This window comes from Symsagittifera roscoffensis, chromosome 10, assembly GCF_963678635.1.
Source record: "Symsagittifera roscoffensis chromosome 10, txSymRosc1.1, whole genome shotgun sequence".
NCBI classification, from domain to species: domain Eukaryota; kingdom Metazoa; phylum Xenacoelomorpha; order Acoela; family Convolutidae; genus Symsagittifera; species Symsagittifera roscoffensis.
The window spans coordinates 830,467-856,868 of NC_087071.1; the positions used below are offsets into that span (position 1 = coordinate 830,467).

At 37.6% G+C, this 26,402-nt stretch overlaps 2 protein-coding genes across 4 annotated transcripts in view; one reads left to right on the top strand and one right to left on the bottom strand.

Annotated features, from left to right (window-relative positions):
- The window catches only part of LOC134855180 (uncharacterized), a 92,045-nt gene extending 74,718 nt beyond the window's left edge, over positions 1-17,327 (top strand). For 2 of the 3 annotated variants that reach the window (XM_063871608.1, XM_063871609.1), the window contains exons 4-9: positions 1,481-1,649; positions 7,474-7,625; positions 8,202-8,384; positions 11,771-11,894; positions 15,208-16,393; positions 16,991-17,327. In XM_063871608.1, coding sequence (XP_063727678.1) covers positions 1,481-1,649; positions 7,474-7,625; positions 8,202-8,384; positions 11,771-11,894; positions 15,208-16,393; positions 16,991-17,148 — 1,972 coding nt within the window. In that variant the 3' untranslated portion in view covers positions 17,149-17,327. The remainder of the gene's footprint in view (positions 1-1,480; positions 1,650-7,473; positions 7,626-8,201; positions 8,385-11,770; positions 11,895-15,207; positions 16,394-16,990) is intronic. The other variant, XM_063871610.1, reaches the window with a different exon arrangement.
- A 6,186-nt stretch (positions 17,328-23,513) lies between these two features.
- Positions 23,514-26,402, bottom strand: part of LOC134855519 (eukaryotic translation initiation factor 4E-like) — a 461,161-nt gene continuing 458,272 nt past the window's right edge. The window contains exon 6 of the mRNA XM_063872060.1: positions 23,514-24,423. Within this exon, the coding sequence (XP_063728130.1) occupies positions 24,364-24,423 (60 nt within the window). The 3' untranslated portion in view covers positions 23,514-24,363. The remainder of the gene's footprint in view (positions 24,424-26,402) is intronic.

A 26,402-nucleotide genomic window follows, 5' to 3' on the forward strand; every position in this document is an offset into this window, starting at 1 on the left:
CACTTTTTTTTCTCGGCTGAGGTGGTGACCCTGCCACAAACAACCATCGGAGAGAGTTGAGTGATATATTATATTAAAGCCCTTACAGTCGGGATTTGAACAAGAATGATTTTTAAAAAAAATCTCGGTGTCGTGAAAAACAGGTTTGAAGTTTTTGGTTTTTCATCTTAGTTCGAGCGAATAAAACGAGCGAGCAGGCTTACAATAGCTATTTTAATAACTTGAAAACTTAAAACGTAAAAACTTAGTTTTGCTTGGTTAATGGTAGATTTTTTCAGTATTTTTACTTTTTTTTGGAACCAAAAAATGAAAAAACTCAAAAACTGCAAAATTGGAAGAATTTTTTTTGATATATATTTTTTCGTTTTTCTAGTCATCTTTTTTTAAAAAAAAACATCTTTGTTTTTGAGTTTGCTGATTTTCTATGAATGTCGAATTTGCTCGTTTTTCAGCTCCTTTTATCACACCATTTCGGAAAAAAACGACATTAATTTGAAAAAAAAATGTGTTTTATAAGACTGCTCGCAACAATATTTGCTACTTGCACAGTAATCGGCTATCCTTGTTTTTTATTAATTTTTGGGACAAGTTTAAGAAGCTTTTTTTGTCGGTTTACTTTCCAAATCATGCAGTTTTCTTCTGGTTGAAGCAAGTTTTGCTGGCAATGAAAAGCGTCTTGATTTGTTTCTGTAAATTGTAAAATTGTCACCTCTGATTTGTATGATTTCTTTGTTTTACTTTCTTTTTCCCGTTTGTTTTGGTCATAATTTTGTTCGGCTTCCATGTTTCTGGCAAAGGTGATATTGGCTTAATCACTTCGTGCTGCGTCGTTTTAAGGGCAAAAATGATTTTTATGCTTTGTTTTTTTTTTTTGGGGGGGGGGGGGGGGGTCTTCTAGTTGCAAAAATTAGTAGATCAAAATATTTTATGATATTTTGTTTCGGTTCATCGATTGTCTACTCGAGATTTGTCGGCTTAGTTGGCGCTCAGTGTTTTTTTTGAATGTGAATTCAACGCTGTCGTTTGTGTTTTTGGATTGGATTTCTCAAATTGAATGTGATTCAAGGCAAACTTATGAAGTTTTTGTAGATGGTGTTTCTTAATGTACATTTTACCGATCTAGTTTGGCTTCGGCTTAAAGGCTTAACGTTAACAACTGTTAGGTATTCTCGAAGGCTGTAAATAACGAACCCTGCGTGTAAGCTTGCCTCGAAGAACCTGAAATTACGATGAGGAATATGGTTCTTTTTCTGTCTGGATATTTTGTTTTGAATGTTTTAACGAAACTACTTTCCAGTCAGATTTTGAACCTCAATGTAATCTGAAATCCAAAATTTCTTTTAATTTTTTTTAACATCAACCTAATTTAGTTGAATTAAATTTCTTTTTAATTGACTCTGTCTGTGTTTTTTCTGCTGCTCTCTGTGTTAGTCTGTGTTGTGTTGTGTTGTGTTAGTCTGTGTTGTGTTGTGTTGTGTAGGAACAGTGAGTTGGAACGACAGCTGTCTGTGTGTGCGAGTGAGTTGAGTGAGAGGGAGAGTGAAGTGAGGGCAATGAGAGTTGAAGTGAGTCAGTTGAGGGCAGAGCAGGAACAGCACACTCACAACAGACAACTCCTGTGTGAACAGACTGAGCAGCACACACTGCAGGTAAAACACATATGTCCTGCCTCTCAAACTTATGCCCATTCATTTGTGCCAACTCAACGTGTACCTTCTTTTACACTTGTTCAATCGCGAAACAATCTATTCCCGTCTCGTCTGTGCTGCTGGCTTCTTGCAGCTCCTGGATACAAACATTTAAGATGAATTATTTGATATGATTAAATTAGTTTTTTTATTTTTTATTGGGGCAAATAGTGATAAGGGTGTAGCCGTAAGTGATCATTAGTGGTTTCTGTCGGATTCAGTGGCACCGGTTGGACATATTGGGTGTGTCATCCGGAACGGATTGGCAAACATAGTTATCTGAAGTATTTATGTTCATATTTATACACTCACTGCGCTGAGTAAATTATGTGGGCCAGTTGACCTTGTACTTGACCTTGTACCAAAGATCCGCCACTAGAATAGTCAAAGTGGGCGGCCAGATTAGAAATGGCAGTATTTGCGAAGGACGGCATCGAAGTCAGAAACTTACTGCGAACCAAACCGCCTTTAGTAGAAACAACAGAGCCTATATACGAAGTAGAAATCACGAGTGAGACGGAGGCCCAAAAGAAAACCGAGAAGTACGAAACAAAGAGAAAAGAGTGTTGTGAAAATAATTGTCTAAATGCACGAAAAAAAAGTGTATCGTGAAACTCATTCCCGTGGGATGAAGCGGACCCAAAAGTACGCAGTTACCTCTTCTTATGCTCAGGCGCAGAAGGCCACCGCCAAGTGCAACAAAAGAATCCGAGCTTAGACATACAGGCAGCATCGACGAGAGAACTAATGACAATTCTAGAAGGTATCTTTATCACTACCCGAATCATCGCGTTCGAGAAGTACAACTTCATTTGCAGAAAACAAAAGAAGAACGAATCACTTGAACAGTTCCACGCGGATTTGGCGGAACTTTCGTCACGAGCAGACAGGGAAGACGAGTTGGTCAGAGATATGTTAACAGCGAACATGAACAATGAAAAAATAGCAGAGGAATTAGTGGCCGAAACTTGAAGCTCACAAGACGCATATGAACATGTCATTTGACGAGAAACAGGAATAGATCTCATCAGAACTATGAAATTGAACCCGTTCAGAACACCTATAACATCAACAACGAAACAAAAACCGATGGGTACATACAACTCAAGGACAAGGCGGACAATTTCACCACCAAAATGATCAACGACGCGGATTCATACGACGACAAAATGTCGCACGGCTTGCTCGTGTGTACCCTCCGAGTGGGGCAAGCGGGATTACACGGTTCACCTCTGTGCGGCCAAAGACACACAAGGGTCACTGTAACGTAGGGGTACGAACCGGGAACGGCGAGCACTCAAAGGCCCAGAGGCCAACAGAGCGGTGAAGAACCAACCAGTTGGAGCCACTTACCACAAATTTATGGCGAGAACCTCCCAAGCTTCGAAAGTGGTCGGGTTTTTCGTTGCTGACTCGGGACTCGCCCATCTGGGTCAGCAAATTTTGAACGTGGAACAAAATCCAGGGCCGACGCTTTGCGGAGTATGCAACAAAAGAGTAACAAGTAATAGAGTAAATGCAATGGCGTGAACAATGGATACATCAAGGATGCAGCGGCCTGTCACGCAAAAATATCCAACACTTAGCTGCAGCCAACAGTTATGCTTTTGAGTGTTCAAGATGCAGTAGTTCTGATCCGCTCAATCCCGGCAGAGAGTTTCTGGAGGTTAAGACGAGGGTAAATCATTACCGCGACATCCCCGAGCAGGAGCCGAAAGAAACAAACAGAAAAAAGACAAGGAAAAGAAGGGAACCAGCTCCCTGGCCCCACCTCGACCAGGAGACATTGGAGGGTAAGACGAGGAGATTAACAACCTGCGTCGGCCCCGCGCGGGACCCCAAGATGTCAAACGAACTCCCGAATAAAGAGGACCAAAATAAAAGTCTATGTCTCCATCCCGGACAGCGTACAGCATTGGAAAAAAAGGGGCAGAAACGGTCATGAAAACCCCGCACAACAAACAATCATGATAAAAGACTTTGACGAAGGGAAATCAGAAACTAGGAGAGGAAAAATGAGACGACCCAAATTGCGCAACTCGTCCCTGGTATAATAGCTAAGTTAGAGCTTACAATCTTGACAAAAAAAACCGGTACCTCTAGAGCAACAAAGAAGTACCAATTTTATAACAAATGCAGGCTGAGGAAGTAAACATGCAGGACATCCGCAACTTGTTCGATATCAAATCTATAAGGTGGAAAATAGAGAAACATACCCTTGAACGGATAGGCCACATACTGAGAATGAAAAATGAACGAACAGTAAAGGTGGCGTTATTGGGGTGGCTAAACAGCCTGGAAAATATCAAGAAACGTCCGGGATACAAGGGCAATTTTTTTCAGCTGGAGGAAGCTTATGAAAGAGGCGGGGATAAACTAGAGTGAAGCAACCAAAACAGCAATGGACTGAAAAAATGGATAACCAAGCGGATTGAACATTTGGAAAAAAGAGAACGCCAAATGGCAATTTTTTTTCAACGAAGACGAAAAGGTGGAAAACTGAATTACCCAGGACAAATCTTCAGTGTGGTAATTGTGGAGAGCTGTGCAAATCAGTTGGTGGACTGAAAATTTAGATGAAACGAATACACACTGAGGCAACGCACCTTTTTAAATGCAATCGTAGTGACAAAACGTAAAAAATTGAAGGCTCCTATAAAATTCACGTGAGTTCGTGTAACCCGGAATCGGCTGAAGAGGCCAGGATCTACACACCAGCAACCAGGATCGGTAACGAATGCAACCAAGAGCACTCAGCAACCAATATGGCCCGACACACGAGTAGATGCAGGGGGAGACGGAATGCTTCCGATGAGGCGAAAGCCTGAAGAAGAAGAAAATGTCGAACACAGAATACGAGGGGTTACCAAAACCCTAATAACGTACAATAAAAAGAATGCTACAAGTGCGGAAGACAGTTCAGACCAACTCACCTAAAAGATTAAGTTTATACGAAATAAGCAAAACTTGGACATTGCAAAAGTATGTAGGTCTACAAATGGCAACTATCTGCGGGAAAGAGACGAAGATGACAGGAAAAAAGTGAAAACACCAAGGAGGCGGAAGAAAATTATCCAGTAGCATTCGCTGATTTCACTTCTACAAACGGATTAGAAGAGTTCCCATAAATCAATTTCTCGTTAATGGTAATATCCGAGGTTTTTGAAATGAAAAGTTCGGCAAAGCTAGCCGAGCAAAATTTAAACGGACATATAGTTAAACTGAAAACAAAAACGGAGGCAATGTTTGCCATTGCGGACTCAGGAAGTCCAATGTCATTCGGCGCAACATCTACGAAAAAACGATAAATCAATATTCAAAAATATCCCACCGGAGGAGGCAGCATGAAATCTGACACATTACAATAGTGTGTTCGTCCTTCCTAAGGGAAAATTGATTATTGCGATAGAATCCGGGGGATGGACAATACAGTCAGCTCCGTTAATTTTAATGGACGACCAGAAAGCAAACATAATAGGAAAAAACCTCTTATCAATAAGTGTTATAAAATTAATACAAGAAAAATCGTAGCAGTAGCAGATGTTGAGCATACAGAAAACCGAAGACTCAAATCCCGAAATAAAACAATGGGTAAAATAAAATTTCAAACAACACTGCATAAGGATCGGGAAATAAAAAAAAATCAAGTGATGCGAACACATATTATAAAGGTCTACATTTCTAATTAAACAAAAAGGACGACGAATTCCGACCCACTTACAGGAAGGGATCGAGAAAGAACTGAACAAACTAATCAATCGAAAACTCATCGTAAAACTGAATAAATATTCAGACAAACAGTTTATCATTCCAATCGTTATAACAGTGAAGAAGGATCCAACAGTCAAATTGGCACTAGTTTCTCAGAAGATTAACAATTTTATTCACAAGAACAAATATTAGATGCCAAACATCGACCTTCTATTAGACAACATTGCGCATACTCGCAAAAAATCCAGTTGGATAATCAAGCTAGAGAACTTATCAATTCCAGGCGGGATTCTGCAGCTAAACGGATATGCCTGCAGAATTTCAGAAAGCAATAGACCTGACACTAACGAACTGCAAGAACACGTACGCCTACTTAGGCGACATATAAGTTTTGACCAAACGGTCACTAGAGCTCTATAAAGAAAAACTATACCTTGTCTTACAAAAACTAGACGAAGAAAACCTAGTAATCTCGCTTGACAAATGTAAGTTTGCATGTGAACAGGTTGAATGGTTACAACATAAATAGTGAGGGTACTAAACCACTCATCAGGAAAACAGGTAATAAAATAATATGCTCCTCCTAAAACGTTCAAGCCATTAAAAAATTTGATGGGTCTAACAGACCAGCTCACTCGTTACATCCCAGACTTAGCTTTAGCTCAAACTGCTGCTGCTCTACGCCCACTTCTAAAAACAAAGGTAAAATTCAAACACTTGATTGGGAAACAGAACATAACGTAGCATTCAACTGTCCTAAAACTAGAATCAGAAATCGCCCAAAATAAACATTTTTACCAAAACCTAGAAACCCGCGGCGTTGGTGACGCATCAAATTTCAGCCTAGGGGCGACACACGAGCAACACACCAGGGAAGTGTGTCCAGCAATCACGGTTTTTAAAATTGTGTTTTGTTATAATACTCGGTAAACGAACTCAAATTGCTGGGGGTAGAATATTTTAAATCTTACTTGGAAAAAATGCTATCGTCATCACAGACCATCTAGCTTTAATCACTGCATTAAAGGCAAGCGAAAGATCAAAAATTAGTCAGAGTAGGCTAACAAGATAGATCGACCGATTAGTCACCTTAGACATTACATTTTCGGCGGGAAACAAAATGGGCCTAATAGAATACATGTCGCAAAATCCAGTTAAATTGGCGATACTCCCAAGCGCTGGCATCGTAGGAGGACCACGACTAACACATACGAAAAAAGGATACCAAGTACAGACACCAACAGGACAACAGCATCCCCACAATCAGAGGTCAAGGACGCAAGAGAACTGTTAACTTGCTCATCCAAAAAGTAAACATTCTTCCCGAAAACCGTTTTCAGTGACGACACCGCACAACTGAAAAGCAGACTCTAATAAACTAGACGCAGAAAAGGTAATACTTGAATGTACCTCACAAACAGAAAAACTGACGACCTCAATAACAACACAAACAGAATGGCCCAATGTGATCCGAGAAACGATCACACAGACCGAGTTGTCAATAGAAGTGCACGAAGTTTACGAATACTGCGTGAGCCGCGTGGACCCAACACAATTGAGGCAGGAGGGGCCACTTCCGAACAAAGAACCACCAACAATGACAAGAAATACAATCAGCAGACAACAGGAAGCACAACTTGAAGCAAGCCATGAGATGATCAGGGAAGAGATAGTCGCGATCTTGAATCAGGAAACCAACACTGAAGTCGAAGAAGACACGCCGCTGTATAGGAGAAAAGTACAATTCATCGCCGCTGCCACAAGGAAGGACAGGAACATGCGCCCGATACTTAACTTCGTTATAAAACGATACTGGGAAGCCTTAAAGGGTTATTCGTTTTAAATAAAAGTAATCCAACATTGACTGCAAACTGCACCAGTTCAGCGCACAATAGATAACTCAGCTTCTACATGGCCCACTATTAATGCTTCAGTATGCACGTGCGCCATCTTTGATGCAAGCGATTAATATTTCATCGGGAAACTAGAAAGTGGTTTTGTGGAATTGAAGAAGTGTTTTGTGTGTTTTAATTGTTTTGAGTTGTTGATTTGTATTGTATTGTGTGTTGTTTAGTTGGAGCGTGAGAAGGAGGGACTGAGGCGCCAGTTGGAGATGGAGAGGCGGGAGAGTGAGGAGTTGCATGTGCAGTGGGAACAGCTGCAGGCCACTTGTGTCTCTCTCCAACACCAGCTGCACAAACACAAGGAGAGAGAGAGGGCAGACAGGTTCGCCTCTCTCTTTTCAACCAATTAACACAGACAGAACATTGAATGCTCTGAACACTGAATTTAACAATGAGCAAAACAAACAAGTCAAAAGCATTTTGATTTTGGGGAGCAATTAAGCGAATAACGAATTGGGACAGGTGCTTTTTTGTTCTCTAAATTGAAGCAAAAGTAAGCTAACCGTTGTAATCAATACTGGTTGAACTTTAAGCTCATCCTTTTCTGCTAATTGAGTGCCTTGTTTCGGTTGTGTTTGCTTTACTGTCGCATAATTGTCATTCTTACTTTTTGTTGTCAAACATTTGTCTGAACAAATTGGATCAAGTGTGAAGGGGGGGGGGGGGGGGGGAGTGGATACAATCACATTTGTTTAACGATTTCGGTTAACGATAACATATTATGTTAGTGGTGCATGTTAAATGATGATATCAGCCTTATGATTCCATAAATAAAGTTATGGCATTAGGTAGTGTCTAATCCGGTTAATTATTAGTGAGCAAATATGTACATAGTGATGGTGCATGGAATGATGTTGAATTCGTTTTGTTCGTATATCTCTTCCTTTTTGACTTCCAGGATTGGTCTGCGAAGAGGCAGGATGGGGAGTGGGGGGGACGGAGCTGAGTGGAGGGGGGCACTCGAGATAGAGGAGGGGGTGATGCGGAGAACACACAGTGTGGACCAACTGGCTGCTTCTGGAGGTGGCCAAGGGGGATCGGCCCTCTTTCCAGCAGTCTCTCTCTCATCCAACAGGTACAGGTTCGAATCACAACCATGGCCATATACTTTTTATGACTTGCAACCCGCCTGCATGAGAGGCTACGCCCAAATTTTTTTACACAAAAAGTTACGAGCCTCAACAGTTTTTTTTGAAATTATTTGAACGTTTTTCCAAACTTTTGACTCTTCTCGAAAACTCCTCTCCCGAATTTGGGTTTTTGATTTCATTCAAATTGTAGGGTTGTGAGAAGCCACCCTGCATAAGCGGCTATAACCAAATTTTTTACACTAAACACTACGGAAATTTCAATTTTTTGATGTTTTGGCAGTTTTTTTGAAACTTTTCGACTTTTCTCGAAAATTACTCTCCCAAAGCTCAGAGTTTGTTTTGAATTGAAAAAATGGAGTTTGGTAAGAGCACCTACATAAGCGGATATGGTCTTAAATTTTCTCAGAAAAAACTTTTTCGTCGGAAAAGTCAAATTTGATTATTTTCGTGACCGTTGTGGGTTTTTTTTTGCATTGAAAACTACTCTACCTAAGTCGCAAAGGTTGGTGCCACTTTTGGCGGCACTTTTACGGCTTTTGCATGTGCTATGGCATTCGAAAATTAATAATTTAAGACAGTTTATGCTCATTGACTCTTTCCAACTGTATGTTGGCTATGTTTTATTTTGTTAAGCGAAGCTTTTTTTGTCACAAGGCTCTTTTTTGTTTGCCGTAGAATGAAAGCTGTTTGCTATGATGGGTAAAAGATTCATCGCTCGCTGTAAAATGTTAATTAAGGGGCTACTGGAAAAGAGCGCCTGTGTGTGATGTTAAAATCAGAAGTGGAGGTGGTGATAGGAAGGCCTTTCTTAGGCAAAAGTTCTAATATTGTGGCGTTTTTTGGGGGCAACGACAAATTGACCAAGTGGTCACCGCAAAAACAGAATGGAAGAAAGCATCTGTTTTTCCGCTCATCGAACTCCCCCCACGCAAGTCCGAAATTCAGTTTTGAAAAAGAATATAAACCTTATCATAATGCAATGAAACTTGGCACGGCGAACAAACTAACATGTTGTGAACACATTCGTTTTGAAAAAAAAAGAGATAAGCAAGCGATCAACTCATAGATAGAATACAGTTGTGTTGATTGTTGTTTAGAGTAATTATTCTTGCGTTTAGCCAGCGTTATCAAACCGGAATCGAGGTTTTTTTTCGGGTTAACTTGTTTAACAGAATCACTGTAATCATTTGTATCTTGGCTCATTATGAATTCAAACTTCTAGCGTTCCCGGCCGACCTAGCCTGGAGGTAACGGTTGTGCCTGGGAATGAAAAGGTTCTGGGTTTGAATCTGAGCAGAACCAGTTTTTTAAACGGGAAATTTTCTGTTTCAATTAAAATTGTCGGCCAATTATTTGTCTGCTTATCTGTTGTCGGCTTATTTGTCACATCTTGAAATAGTTTTTTTTTTGCCTTGTGATTATTTTAATGTTGCTTTTAGTGTTTGATTTACTCCTACAATTTTTAATTTAACTTACCTTGACTTCGTATTTCCTTTTTTGTTTTTGTTTGTTTCGCCTAAAAAAGTTCTTCGGTTCAAATTATTTCGGCCTATTTTTTATCCGCTCAATGATCTAATGTTCGTTTTTCTCAGAAATTTATACTGATTTTCAAAAAGGAGTTTTAATTGAAAAAGACAGCGTACTCCCCTGTCGGCCTGTTTATTCCCCTTGAGTCTCTTTTTACTTTACCACTTTGTCTACAGCCTTCGAAAAAGTCTATGGGGTAATATTTGACTCACATTATTCGTTTTCTCGACAACTACCCCTCTCAAAAAAGTTGAGTTTTTGGTTTCAATCATTAGAATTGCCATTAAAATAAGAAGGGACATTACAATTGTTTTGAAATGCTCACCTGAATAAGAAGGGCCATTACAATTCTTTTGAAATGCTCACCTGCTCACCCAACATTTTTTACATATAAGGTAATGGACCTCGGAATAGTAAATTTTTGATTTCTGACCATTTTTTAATTTTTTTGAATATTCTCGAAAACTAACCTGCCGTATTTGTGATTTTGGGTTCAGTTCAAAGACGAGTTGTGGGAAGCTCATTTGCTTATGCGAGTACTCTCAAATTTTTCTGACACCAAAACTTATGGCCCTCAGAAACGTCAATCTTCTGATATTTGACCATTTTTTAAGTTTTTGAATATTCTCGAAAACTCCCCTGCCATATTTGAGAATTTGGGTTCAATTCAAAGAAATGTTGTGGGAAGCTCATGCGATTTTTTCCTAAATTTTGTGACACTAAAAGTTTTGGCCCTCGGAAAAGTCAAAATTTTCATTTTTTTGACCGTTCTGTTCAAGTTTTTGACATTGCTCAAAAACTACACTCCCAAATCTGAGATTTTATATTTATAGCCTTTATAACTGACTATACCTTGTTTGTTTAAAAAAAACTTTTGGCTTTCAAACAAGACGAAGTTTTGAAACTTTGACAGTTTTTGCAAACTGTTTTACTTTGCGCGAAAAATACCGTGACAATTCTCAGGTTGTCTTCTATCAAAAATCCCGGTTTTAGAAATCTTCTGTGCTTGAGCGGCCACAACCTGTTCTTTTCAGGAAAAGTCATGGTTTTTGGTACTCCTTTTGACCGTTTTTTAGAACTTTTTACCGTATTTTTTAGAAGCTTTTTGAATTTGCTTTAAATTACACTAGCAAATCTGAGATGAAAAGTTCAATTGAAAGAATTGGTTGCGATAATGGTTCCAGCAGAGGCGGCGGTTCCTTAATAATTTCTAACAGCAATGTTATCTTCCTGGGAAAATTGATTATCTCAAAATAATCACTTGTCACTTAATTTAGTAGAGTAACAACTGAAGTTTTGAGCGAAGTCCAATTTTTGAAATCATCTTTTTCGTGCCGCATCAATATCGCAAAATCATTGAGTATCAAACACATACCTCCAGCTTTCGCTGATCCCCTATTTCTTTTTTTTTATGTAGACATACGAAAAGTTTGGTTCAACTAGTTTTGTTCAACATAAATAATTTTTATTCGACTGATGTTTTTTTATGTATGTGTTGTATGGCAAGTGGTATCGCCTCTATGTAGTAGTATATATTTATTAACGGGGCAGATCCAGGATTTTCTCGAGAGGTGGGTTTTCAAAAAAGGCATAAAAAAGCGTTTTTAGGCATTTAAGGGTTGTTTTAACCAAAAAAATGCGTTTCTTCCACGCGCGCTCCCTGTTAAAATTGGTGTATATTGGCGTCGAAGGCGTCTTTAGAGCCTTTTTAAAGTCGGTTAGCCAAAATTATGTCATGAAATAGTACCAAAGGGGGAACCCTTTGGGTCGGCAGGGGGTCGAATCGCTGAGGGAAGCCACCCCCCCCCCCCCCCTAAATCTCCTCCCCTGTATTAGTGTGTTGTTGTAGGGTGGTGTGTGGGGGTAATGTGTGTGGAGGGGTGCGAGTGAAGAGAGTGGAGTGGGAGAAGAGACAATTGCAGACACAAGTGGACAGATTGGAGCACGATCTCCACTCACTATCCACTGCTCAAGTGAGTCCACTTACTCCTATCACTAATCTGGCTGTATGATTAATTCTATGTGCAATTCGGTCGCTTCAAAACCCTCTGATCTATATGGTCACTACCCTCATGCTCTTTTGACTTCTTAAACTCTCTTTTCATACTCATTTTCTACAAGCGAAGCTTAGGTTAAATTGGGAAACAGTTTTTTTCGTTGCAATTTATTATGTTTTTCGTTTTTCACATGTTTTTCTGTTTTTTTTTCTAGTGAATGGTAGACTCAATACTATGAAAACAAAGTTCATAATGAAACGAAAGTTGAACGAACTTCTTTATTACTTTGTTTCTTTACTTGAAAGCCTCGTACGATGGCTTTTTGATGAAAGATCATTCAGCTTGTAATAATAATCAAATTCTCCGACAAAGATTGACTAGTAGTTTGCGTAGAAAGAATCAAAACGTATGTTGAAGCTTCAAAAAGAACGTATTTTGTGATGAGATTTACTATTGAAAAACGTAAACTTACGTGCCCGTCCAAAATTTATCACAAAATTCAAATCGATCAAACAGTTTGAACGCAGCTCAAACAAATACGTGAACAAGCGGCGGTCGTCACTTTTAATTTGTTTCAAGATTTAAAGAAGGAAAATTTCAGCTGAAAATGCCATGAAGCCGTTTTTACTGGAACTTGAATAAAAGCTTTGAAGTTGGTTTTTAATTTCACTTGCGAGAGCAAGTGTACTTGTAATCGGGGACTAGACTTTTCTTACAAATGTGCATTTACTTTCAAGTGACTGCAGCTGAAGATTTTGAAATAAACTATCTATTAGTTCATTTTAGATTGTAAATATATATTTTTTTTCAAAATAATCTTTGTGAAAAAAGGTGGAGTGTTTTCAGATTCGTGGTTTTCGTCCTAATAACCATCAGCTCATTTTCCGTTTTTTTTTTATTCGAACGCAGTTTTTAAGAGTAAGGAATGTAGCAAAGACTCTTGTATAGATCTTAGTGATTTTTTTTTGTTTTTTTTTTCTGGAAAAAGTCTGAAATGCTCTAATAACTACAGATGTGCATTCATACGTAATAATGCACTTAAGTATATATGCACTTTTTGAGTTCAATTGAAATTCATCAGCTGAAAGTTACGCAAATAGCACTCTCTAAATACGAACGTAGAAATGGCGCGAAAAAATTAGAGTAATTTCTAGTTTCGAAAGTGGAAATTTCTATTTAGATTTCCTGAGGAATGACAATTTTATTTGTTTGAGGGCATTTTTTTGAAATTCAAAAGTTGCGATTTTTTCAACAAAGTCAGTGTTTTTTCTGTTTACTAGCGTTCATTACTCTTTTCCAAATGTCAGTTAGCTATAGTTATTATTTGGTAAACTTTAGCAGCCGAACTTCCAAAGAACTTTTTTAAAATTTAAATAGTTAATGCTATAGTTGATAGTTGCTTTGTAATTTGTAAAATTCCGATTTTGAATTTTTTCATTTCTTTTTTTTTTTCATTTTTTTTTTAAATTATGATAATTCGGCTTAGGATTGCGCCGTTTAGCAAACTATTGAATTGTCTTGTTTTACCGACTATTGAAAATGGGGAGGAACTTTGTATTCGGGTGTGTTTTCTTTTTTTTTGTTTTCACGCAAAATCGGGTGTTAGTGTGGTTGTCTTTAGTTTATTTTATTATAAATTATTACATGCAGAGTTTTGTGCATTTTAAAGCTTCTGATTTTTTGCCACTTTCTCCTTCGTGTTTGCAAAACTGCAGCCTGTGTGTGTTTATTTGGTATTTAGAGTGTTTGGTTATCCACTCAAAAAAAGCGGAAATGGCTAAAACGCTAGCCCTAAGGCTGAAAGTGGATTTATTGTTAACAATTTTTGGTGGAACGAATTAAGTACCGATTGATCGAAATTTGTTTAACAGGCTAATTCTATCAAAATGTGTTTGGATCTACTTAACAGTTACCCCTTTAATAAAGTGGGGTAACTTTTAATTAGTTAATCATTATGAACGTAGTGAAGACTCTTATATAGGTCTTGCTGATTTTTTTCCCGGAAAGTCTTAAAATTTGTTTACGCTCAATTTTAATCTTTCGCGGTTTGAATTATGATATGTTTTTCAGTCCAGTGCATTTCTATTGTTAAAATAAGGGCAAGCTCCACTATCGAACAACATAATTGTAAAGGTCACGAAAAACGCGATCGACTTCTAATTTCGAAAATGGAAATTAATTATCAGATTTCCCAGCGAAATAAAAGTTTTACCTATTGATCCAGTTTTCTCAAATTGGGTTAGGTTTAATAAAAAAAAGTGTCCATCATAAATTGTTCTACAAATTCAAACAGCTTTAAGGACATCTAGTTGTTTATTCGAAATTCAAGTTGACGATTTTTGAAAAAACAAGTCGATGTTTTTTTTTTCAGTTTCCTTGCGTTCATAGCCAACTGACAGTTGAAAAAGAGCAATGTTTAAGTTAACCGAATTATCGACCAATCAGAATGCAGCGAAATTCGAATTATTAATTGAGCGCTCTAGTGCTAACGTACTGCTTTTATTTATAGGGGTGGCAATTCTTTAGTAGATCCAAGTGTTGTTTGCCATAAAACTGTTTTGAAAATTTCAGACATCGATTTTCTTTTTTGAGTGTTAAATTGATGATACGCATCAGTACATGTGCTAATTGATCGGAGAAAAGGACCGTATGACATTTTAGCACACTGAACTGACTTGTTGTTCCGACTATGAAAATGGATAGCAACTTTGTATTCGGGTGTTTTTTTTGTCAAATTCAGGTACACTCACCACAATTAATAATCCGAATGTGTCGAGTGACATATCGTATTCAAGCCTTTTTAGTCCTGTTTCGAACTACATTTAAAAGTTTTGAAAAATTTTCTCAGCTTCAAGAAAAACCCGCGTGAAATTTTTGAATTTTAGTCTAATTTCGAGCGAATAAGGTGCGCGAGCAGGCTTACACTAACAATACCATATTTTTGCTTAATTTTAGCCGTGAAAACTTGGTTTTATTCAAGTTGAGTTAGTTGTTGGAGCTTCTTGCGCAATTTTGGAAATCAAAAACTTTCCAAAATTTCTTTCAAAATTCAAAAAAAATCTGCAAGACAATTTTTTTTTGTTTTCATTTTTTAGGCATTTTTCTATAACAACTGGTTTCTAATTTGCATATTTTTTGTGAATGTTAAATATGCCTATGTTCTAGTTTTCCATTCCAGAAAAAAAACCTTTTTTGTAAGACTATGGTCGGAGCATTCTGTGCTTATTGGTCAGTAACCTAACCGGCTATCCTTGTTTCTTTTTGTGATGTGTTGTGTTGTGTGGTGTAGGATGAGCTGTATGGTAGAGTGTGGGCGGCAGAGTCACGTGCAGAGGTGGGGGAGAGAGTGACACAGATTGTGAACAACTTCATCATAATGCATGAACAACAACAACGACAGGAGCACACTCACAATCGACTGCTGCACAGAGTGAACAACAGCAAGAAGAAGAAGAAGAACAGAGAAGAGAGTGGGAAGAGAACTGAAGAAGAGGAGGAGGAGACATTTGGGAAGGAGAGAGAGATGAGAGAAACAAGTGAAAGAGAGTCTCCTCTGAGTCTTCTGCAGAAGAGACTGCGGGAATGCTGCCAATGTTGTCACTTCTGTTGCAATAGTCGCCCTCCAACAACCACAACAACAACAGCAGTTGGTGACACTGGAGAAGATGTAAAAAGTGGTGACAACCACTTCAGACAACTACAACTCACAGCAGATGCCAGCAGTAGTCGATACACTTGCATGAACAACAAGACAAAGAAGAGTCCCACAATGATTTTAACGAGTCCCCTTGTTAGAACAAACGGAAACAACCAGCAGCAGTTCTTAGCTTCAATTGGTGGCATTGAGTTGAGTCGACCAAACCAACAATCGGACAGCAAGTGCAATAGAGTTGAACATTATCAGTGCAAACAAAACACAATCAACAACAGTACCACAAGTCAAAGTTGGAATCCATGTTCTGAAACTACTACTAGTCCTCGTGATGCCTGTTGTAATGGTATCACAAGCACTAAAAGGGAATCGCCACCAGAAGAGGGATCAGAAAATAGAGGAGAAGATAATACATGTGTGCAGTTGCATCAAACTGGACCAGATTGTGTGAACAGCTTTAATTGCGAGTCATCATCGTCATCTCGTGCTTCCAACTCCTTCTGTTCCTGCCAGGGTCAGAGTGGTTGTTCATTGGGAGTGTCGATCAGTGAGTTGATAGACCTCATAGTGGAGATGGAGGTAGAAAGTAGCATTGGGATGAGAGAGTGTTCCATGACAGACGACACTGGTCACTATTGCAATAATAGAATGGATGGCAGCAGTAGGAGAGTAGGGGGAGGGGGAGGGGGAGGGGGAACTGGCAGTGGAGCTGGAAGGGGAGTGCGAAGTGTGAGTTGCCAGACATTCCCAGTGCCCCGTGGTCTGCTGTCCAGTAACAAGCGAAAACAACAACAACAACACAGGCTCAGCCAGAAGAGTTTTGGTTGGTATTCACAAATTTAAACGAACTTCTTTTTGGTGAACTTGTCAGGGGCCATATTCTTCTCCTGTTCAAATTAAGCAGCCCAAATATTCGAAATTGGAAGTGACATTTTGCGTGGCCCTGAATAGTTTTGTTTTATAGTGCGATAGGCATAGTTTTTGTTTCGACCACAAAGTCAAAAGCAACTAAGGATTCAGGCGTGTTTATTTCATACGAATAGCTCTTCGGAGAGACTCGAGTGAATAAAGTCTTTGATTTGATCGTTCAAACATTTTTTTAAGTCTGTCGAGCAAAATCGGTGGTGATGGATATGTTAATTGCACTGAATACGTTATTAAATAGTCCTTAACGCCAAAGTCCTCCTGATACCAAAACCCCTACAAAACTGTCTTTAAAAATAAGAAAAAATTCCATATGCCGCTCTGATGATAACAATAATAAAAAAAAAGACACGGCCGTCCTTGTTTTGCTAGGGTTTGCTTGTTTTTTTTTTAATTTTCGTTACTTCGTTTCTCCCCTTCGTTGTCGATGCGTACAAATATATAAGGGGGGGGGGGGATGGAATTCTATAGGTGGCCTTACATGAAGTGTGTTTAGGTGGCAGCAGTGGTGGAGAGAGGGGAGGGGGGACTACTAGTAGTGGGAGAGTGTGTGCAGTAGTGGAGAGTATGGCGGTGGGGGAGAGCAGTGCCTCTGGGGACTGCAAACTACTGCTGGACAGCATCTACAGGGCCATACAACAAGCCAAGACATGACACACATGGAACAGAGACACAACACAGGCCATTACATTGGAACACCACAACACTTGATAGAACAGGCGGCCACACAGTGCAGTATGAGAGTAAAAGAGAGAGAGAGAGAGAAGAGACACAGATATGACATACAAGGAGCACAGAGAAGGGCAGAAGATGAGCCATAGAATATAACAGAACGGAAGAGAACAGAAAGATATGAGACATTGAAGAAAGAGACAGATTGTGCAATGGACTGAGTTGAACTGAACTGAATCTGCCCTCATATGCAAACACTGCACCCCCCCCCCCCCCCCCCCCCCTCTCTCTCTCTCTCTCTCTCTATTTCTATTCTGTTCACTCTCTCGGCCGAGAAGAGGCATCTGAACTGAACTAATACTGAATTATACTATGAAAGTGCTATTCTGATTGGCTGCTTATTCTGCTATTAGCATCTTGCGTGCAGTTATCCATTGAACTATTACCAAACAGTGCATTATTGTATTATAGTCTGACCAGCTTGCTTGTTCGAAGCGCAGTGGTAACAAAGAGCCTGTTAAAATTGTGAGCAATTCAAACCATTTCTTTCTCTCGTCCTCAATCGTCTATAGGGGGATCATTTTCCAGCTTATTCTCATGCCCTCTTATGGCTCCTGGCGACTTTTTTAAATCTCAAACCAATCTTGTTCTGCCAATTTTAGATAGAATTAGAGTAGATAATTGTTGCAATACTTTTACACATAAAATGTGGGATGAAGAATTGAAACAGTCGAAAGTGTTCTGAGAACAGCAAATATGTACCGCCTTAAATCTACCATGGTGTCAAGTGCTAACCATGTCCTGTTAGAAGCGACCATCTGAATAATTTTTTTTGCCAACATTTAATTCCAGGCATCAATAGATTCTGAAGTTGGTCCAATTTTGAGTCCATTATTTCCACGTTTATGGACATAGCATTAGATTGTAAATGGCTCTTGTTCGTAAGTTATCATATAGTTTATAAGTTATGAAATATTTATCTGTTTTGTTTGTAGTATTTTGCATGATGATTTGGTGACTATGTTTTGTATTTTATTAGTTCGCTCTCTTAAAGAGTTTGTTGCTTTCTCAAATTGGCTTCGAAGGGTCTTCATCATTATTCCTTCCCCCTCCCCATGACTAGTAAGAATCAAAATATCGACCGTACACTGTTATTTGACTATTATGTGTGCTATAATTTACTGGGAGGGGACTATAATGGCAAAGACCCGCTTCGCATCCTCTGAAATAAAAGTTTAGTTTATCTTTTTTTCAAAAAATCGTGCTACCCATATCCAATGCTCCACAAGTATTTGAGTGTCAGAGAAAAGAGGCAGTTTAGGATTTTCTCGGGGGAAGGGGGTTTGATTTTGAAAACAATTTCGAAAATTTCGTCGACCTTTTTTTTACCAAAATGATTTCCGAGCGCTCCTAAAGCACTTAAAAAGCCTTTTTGCCCATTTTTTTTTGCCCAGCAGGCAAAATTTTGAAAACACATGCCAAAAAAGGCGTTTTTAGGCACTTTTTGGAAAAAACCGAAAGCGCTCTTAAAAATATTAGGGTCCATTACCAAAAATAGAAATAAAGGATACCTCAAATTACTACAAAGGGGGGACAAAAGGTTGCAAGGTTGCAAATTATGATCTTCGATTACAAAAGGAGCTGAAGCGAAAAGACATCATTAATAATGTGATGAATGTGTTCTTTGATTGTCGAAACTTGGAAAATTTTACTTGAAAAGTGCTTTTTGTTATCTTTAACAACTCTATTGATTTATTTAAATAGGTTAATCTGAGAGTAAGCTTAGCTTGTCACGTCAAAACGATAAAAAAAACTACGCTTAGTCATTAAGTTCACATTAGACCGAAACTGAAAGTAATTTTTAGAAACTTACAGATGGTTGCTGAGCAAGTAACACAGAATGGTCAAACAAGAGTGTCAGCAATCGTAGCGAAGAAACTTTTATTGGTTGTTTTAATTTTTTCTTAATTCGGGTTTTTTCGATTACCGAAGTTTGATCTTTACGTATGGCTTATGATTACGCAAGCAATGCTTGTGTTATAGTATAAACTATCTTTTTTATAACGTAATAATGATGCGACGCAAATATTGTTGCAATAAAATGTGTTCATTTTGAAAGTGTTCATTTTGATCAATGACAAGCTATTAAGTACAGTCAATGCTAAGGATATTAACACAGACTATTATTGTTGCGACTTTCGTAACGAAAGTAACGGAATATTTGTGCTCCGGGTGCTGTTTTCTCCAAACAACTATTGCCTTTTTAACTAGCCATGGAGCTTGAATTTGGTAGGATATTTCACTTGTGATCATTTTTTGCGAAGTTATGGGAGTTTAAAACTTGCCATTTTGGACAATTAACGCGCGATGAATTTTGCCCTATTAACGCGTAAAAAAAATATAATCCGTCAAAAAAATCGTTCCAAATTGGTTGAAGGAAGCTTATTTCAACTGTGAATTTTTTTTGTAAAGTTACAAGAGTTTGAAAATTGCCAGTTTTTCCCAGTAGCAGTCATAATTTTGCTTGTGCATGCGTAGTATAACGTCGCCTCTGGGTTTATTTTTTAGGTTGAATTTATTTCGTTTGCTTAAATGAAGGCAAATTGAGCTCTCCAATTAAGAAAGCGAAAACACGTGATTGATTTCAATTTTCTTTATTTTTTGTTTTTCCAAAAAACTTGAAAATTGTTACTATTTCCAATCTTCTTTAATTCGGCAAAAAATTGTTGAGCATAAAATATTCATGAAATTTCAACGGAAGCATTCAACGGGAAGTTTCAAAAAGTCAACTTTTGTTTGAAACTTCTAATTCTTGCTGAATGTGTTGTGGAAACAACGCTATAATTGAAGACAAAGGTTTAAATGACTTTGTAATTTTCAACAAGTATAGCCGGTTATTGTGCAACTAGCACAGAGTGTTCCGACCATAGTCTAAAAATGTTCCGAGCATAGTTTTTTTTTTCTAGTTGAGTTCATTTTGTTTGTGTGATGCGATCAAAAGATCTGAACAAAAACTGAAGCGTTGAAAAACCTCTGGCGCTAAAAATAAGCTTTAACGGATCAATTCAAGCAAAACAAGATATTGTAATATTGCAAACTCGCATTATTTGCTCGAGTTTAGACTAAAAATATGATACATCACTCATGACAAAAAATATATATCACTCAAACATGACTAAAAATGTGATATGACACAGAGTTTTCCGATCTTAGTCTTTAGAAAACTGAGGTTTAGTTTTTTTCTTCAAATTAGTGAAATTTTTTCTGCTTGTTGTGATGAAAAGACCTGACGTAGAAAAATATTTTACTAGTTTTCTTGCGTAAAACTAGGTCTTAAGTACAGCTGATTAGGCATAATTCAGCTGTTGTAAATCTGCTCTCTGGCTTTGTTTGCTCCAAATAAGACAAAAAATTTCAAACCGGTTTTTCTCGATATTGGGAAATTTCATTGTGTTATCCGAATCACGACTGAAAGGGCTCTAATCTGATATATCACTCAACCCAGTCCACTGATTTTTTGTGGTACCTAATTTCGTGTAGAAAATGAAAAGAAGAAAAGTCAAGCACACGCGAATACATAGTTTCTCCCCATTTTCAATGATCGGAACAACTAGCTTAACGGTAACAGTAAGAATACATAACAGATGATTTTCGCTTTTATACAAAAATTTTCTGACCTGTTTTTCTTGACATTACGCATATATATGCTATGCTTGCTATTCTACGATGGCTACTATAAGATTGTGGCTTTTATAGCATCACTGGTTGGTTATAAGTGCAGAAGAACAGCCGGAAAGCTAACAGGACCGGAAAGCACACAATCAGTTCACAAAAAACCTGCCTGTCATCTATCAAGATATAAGGCAAAGTAGCTTAGATACAAAATAATTACTTTTGATAGCGATTAATTTTATGGTATAAAATCAGTTTAGTTCAAATTCCAGCTAACAAAACTTGAAGAAAAAACTAAAGAAAACGTTAAATTTAGACAAGTTGGCTTTGGATATTGAATGCAATTTGCGCAATGATTGCTATTAGTTGTTTTTTAAGGAGAATGATTGCTATTAGTTGTTTTTAAGGAGTTCAGATTGAAGTGGTCGACGGCCAATACGGAAACCGTACGAATCGATCATTGTTCTTGCCTGTCTTTGTTCGCCGAACGATTACAACACATACCGAAAAAAAATCAACTGGAATCAGTCTGAGATCAATTCAACCGTCAGCTTGCTGTTAAAAAATCTTTCGCAGTCGTTACAAAATTGAAAAATAAATTACCCAGAGCCTTTTAAATTCCAAGTGTTTTACTTATCTCAAATTAAAGAAATTTTTGATTGAAATTTCAAAAACTTCGATCAAACCGGATTGGGCAGCAATATTCATGCGTCGAAGAATTTGTGCTGTCATTTTTTTTAGTTACACATTGTCCGCTGCATTGACCAATAAGGCTTTTCGTTTTGGGTTTTTCGATTAAACAGAACTAGAATTTGTTTTTTTTTGTACCGTAGGTGTTTTACACAGCTTGCGATGCAACACAAACGAAAAAAACTAAGTCCAAAAATGCAAATCCGGATAAAATGAAAAAGAAACTTGACCAATTTTGAAAAAAAAACGAGTTTCAAGTTTCAAGCTTAGACAAAAAGTGATGAGGACAATCGTTGCTTAAAATTTCGGCAGAATAACTATGATGCAGTTTGTTTTGTGAAATTTGGGCACAAAAATTACACCAAAAACTACTACGTTTAGTCTATCAAAAATTACCCCAAACCTATTTGATCATTTACTGACGAAAATTACTGCAAGCCTCTTATGTAGCCCTATAAAACTTTAACTTTCGAAATTAAAAGTCGATCACGTTTTTCCGAGTAAAAGCCGACTTTAAGGTAACGTATGTTGGTTATGTCACGTGGAGTAGCGTTACAGTCCAGACAATTGTTCCGATGGTTTTTTCCGAAGCCTCAACAGATAGCTATTCAGTTGGGTGAAAATCACAAATAGTTGCCAAAAATAAAGTAGAGAACAGATGTTATGAAACTTCCGCTGCTACATATCGTGATTATAGCAATAAGTGAAAATTTTAATGAATACTTTTATTCGCGAGTTAGGTTCGAAAAAAAGAAGGTTCGTACTAATACACTACGCTGATCGCTAGCGTAAATATAGCACTAGAAAAGATGCTATAAATGGCTATATTTTTCTTGACTTCTTCAAGCTCAGACGCAGAAAAGTTTTCACTGAATCAGCAACTAGAGTGCAGCAATTAAAAGCGTCCACTGAATATTTATGAAAAACTAAACTTTTTGATTAAAAAATCAAAACAATAATGACCAGAGTGTTTTATTTGAGAAATTTGTGTACCTCTATTTATCTTGTGAGCAAACGGCAGTCATTATATTAAAACATTGCATATTTTAATTTCCTTTTCACTGATAAAATACAGCAAAAAGTCGCTGACTCTGATTGACATTTAATTACGTAGATAAACGCTTTTCAATTTTTTTTAAAAGTATGATTCAAGTGGCATTCTCACGCTTAACTAGACTCTAGTTGTGCTGCTAGTAGTAAAAAAAAAAGAGGAGAGAAATTAAATTGAACAAAAATTGACTGTTTGAGACTTTAGCGTGATATAGTGCACGGGAACAAATAGTTTGGTCCATCAAGGACACATTTCACAAACCCACACATTTCAACCACCCATCAAATTCAGCAGAGAAACTAAACAAGCATTGAGTCTTTTGCATTGAATCTATCCTAAATTTGAAGTGGATTCTTCCGTTAGATTCGCCAGAAGTTAAGTTTTAGCCAATCCACTATTTCTAATCGATTTTGGAATTTACCATTGAGGAGGGTTCTACCAAAAGTATCCCAAAATCTGCCATAATACTTGAAAACCTTCATAAACGTTCGAATTAACTTCATCATCTGTCAGTCAATACGCAAATAATCCAATCCGGTTATTTTGAGATAACAAAAAGTTTTCCAAATCAATTTTCAGGTTTTTATTTCAGTACAGTTACCAGCTTAGCTATTCTCCCTCTTCAGCTATGACAGGGTCGCTATTGAGGGGGATTTCATTCAAGGGAGAGGAGGGGGGGGGGGGGGGTGGAAACGAGGTCTGTACAAATAGCACAAGGAGTAGAATTGCTTCTTAATTCTTTGAGAACAACAAACAATAATTTAATGTAAACAACAAAATAAAAATAAAACACTATAACTTTTGTTGGGAGTTTCTTTGTTCTTCCAAATGATGCCAGCTCATGTTAGAATAATTCACAATCATAGATCACTCGCCACTCTAGTGTGTAATCAACATGTTCATTGCAAGTGGGCATTTAGCATCAAGTATTTACTCGACTATTTCATTTATATTTGGACGTATCTGATTTGATCGTCAGGTATTTGATGCGCTGTTCTGAAATACGCCCTAATCTTGCAATAGTTTGTTTAAATTACATTTCGTAGTAATTAATTTCAACCATCAGATTCAAGCGTTTTGGCCAAGTTAGTTGAAGTATTCATTTGGGAAAGCATAGCAGAAGAAACAAATCCTTTTCTATCTTTTGATAGCATTTTGTAAGAAAGTTCATTGACTTCCATCCATAATAGTCGTAAAGTATTGTTGAGTGGATGTGTAGTTGACTTAACTGAGCCCAAAATACTTCACATCTTGCTTCTTTTTTTTTTAAACCGATTTCGCTTCAATCAAATCAAATTAAGCACACTATGTTGCAATGTACAAAATATAGTGCTGTACAATTGGTTGTGCTGCACATAAACTGTGCCACACTGCCTTTGTACAGTACTGACTGCATTATATATCATTATATAGCAAACCACCATCATCATCAAATTAGTTTTAGTAGTTTTAATGGAGAATCGAGTCTGCTGCTGCTATTTCGTCGTCTCTTCCTTTCTTTTCTTGTCTTTTCGTTTCAAGTGTCTGGGCAACACACGATGAATGCGAGTAAGAAAGAGAAAGGATGGCGAATAGGTTAAACCAACTCCCTCTCAATTGAACAGCCCACAAAAGATAACTTATCTTCTTCATCTGTAGATCTTCACTCATCTCTCTCTATCTCTTCTCGCAGCATGTTGTCCGTTGTCTCAAACAGATGTGGGTCATTGTGGGGTTGTAGATGGAGGAGGGAGGGGAGAGGGGGGGTTGGGCTGGTTTAAGTGTGAGTTTGTGGTGGTGTGACGTCATAAGACGTACATGTGCCTCATTGCACTACTTGTCTGGTGCTGCGCATCTTTGTGCGTCTAAACAAATAAACACTATTAATCATACACTCCTTCCTCATGTCTAGACAGGGATGGGGTGATATCTGATATTTTTAAAAATATCATATCAATCCGATATTTTTGATATATATCACGATATTTTTGATTTTTACCTGATTTCATGATACAGCTGATATTTATGGATTTTTTTGTCAAAAATATCATGATATATATCATGATATTTATCATGATATTTATCACTTGATATATATCACCCATCCCTGTGTCTAGAAGTCTTGTAAGCTAATCGGAGTTTGTAGTTTCGAACAGTAGCAAGGCGAAGAAATCGGACGCTTTTCGACCGTTAGCCTCGCATGCAGCACGAACCTCACCCAGAGACGTCGGGCGCAACAGTTTTAACTAGATTGCTTCCAATCATTGCACTGTAGGAAAAGTTTTACTTCGACCTATACTGTGGGTAATTTTATTGAACGCAGAGCAATTTCGTTTTTTCCTTTCCCACATCTCAGTTTAATATCTTCCCAAAACTGATAACTTAATACGTCGTTGTCAAATAGTAAAAAAAATACTCCTTTTCTGGATCGATCGGGTCATTAAAACGTACAGTTGAGTTTATAAAAGATGTAGATGTTATTATTGCAAAGAATTTAAATTGGATGCGACACATTAAAACAGAATGATCAAAATCGCTCAGAGGCTTCAATTTAATTTTAAAAAGAACATCCCAGAAGGCGTCATGCAGTCCACGAAAAAGTTGCTGCATCAATCGTTAATTTTATGCTGCTCTGCGGCTTGGTGTCCACAAATATCCTGTTTGCAAAAATTAGAGTTTTAAGCGAAGAGTTCCAAAAATGAATTGAGAGTAAAGACTATTGTTATGTTTATTCCTTTTGTTGAAATATCCCATAAAATCGGAGCAAACAAAGTAAAACTGAGCTCAGATCAGTCAGCAAAGGAGGAGTTCCAAAAATGAATTGAGAGTAAAGACTATTGTTATGTTTATTCCTTCTGTTGAAATATCCCATAAAATCGGAGCAAACAAAGTAAAACTGAGCTCAGATCAGTCAGAAATGGAGGAGTTACAAAAATGAATTGAGAGTAAAGACTATTGTTATGTTTATTCCTTCTGTTGAAATATCCCATAAAATCGGAGCAAACAAAGTAAAACTGAGCTCAGATCAGTCAGAAATGGAGGAGTTACAAAAATGAATTGAGAGTAAAGACTATTGTTATGTTTATTCCTTCTGTTGAAATATCCCATAAAATCGGAGCAAACAAAGTAAAACTGAGCTCAGATCAGTCAGAAATGGAGGAGTTACAAAAATGAATTGAGAGTAAAGACTATTGTTATGTTTATTCCTTCTGTTGAAATATCCCATAAAATCGGAGCAAACAAAGTAAAACTGAGCTCAGATCAGTCAGAAATGGAGGAGTTACAAAAATGAATTGAGAGTAAAGACTATTGTTATGTTTATTCCTTCTGTTGAAATATCCCATAAAATCGGAGCAAACAAAGTAAAACTGAGCTCAGATCAGTCAGAAATGGAGGAGTTACAAAAATGAATTGAGAGTAAAGACTATTGTTATGTTTATTCCTTCTGTTGAAATATCCCATAAAATCGGAGCAAACAAAGTAAAACTGAGCTCAGATCAGTCAGAAATGGAGGAGTTACAAAAATGAATTGAGAGTAAAGACTATTGTTATGTTTATTCCTTCTGTTGAAATATCCCATAAAATCGGAGCAAACAAAGTAAAACTGAGCTCAGATCAGTCAGAAATGGAGGAGTTACAAAAATGAATTGAGAGTAAAGACTATTGTTATGTTTATTCCTTCTGTTGAAATATCCCATAAAATCGGAGCAAACAAAGTAAAACTGAGCTCAGATCAGTCAGAAATGGAGGAGTTACAAAAATGAATTGAGAGTAAAGACTATTGTTATGTTTATTCCTTCTGTTGAAATATCCCCTAAAATCGGAGCAAACAAAGAGAAGTTCA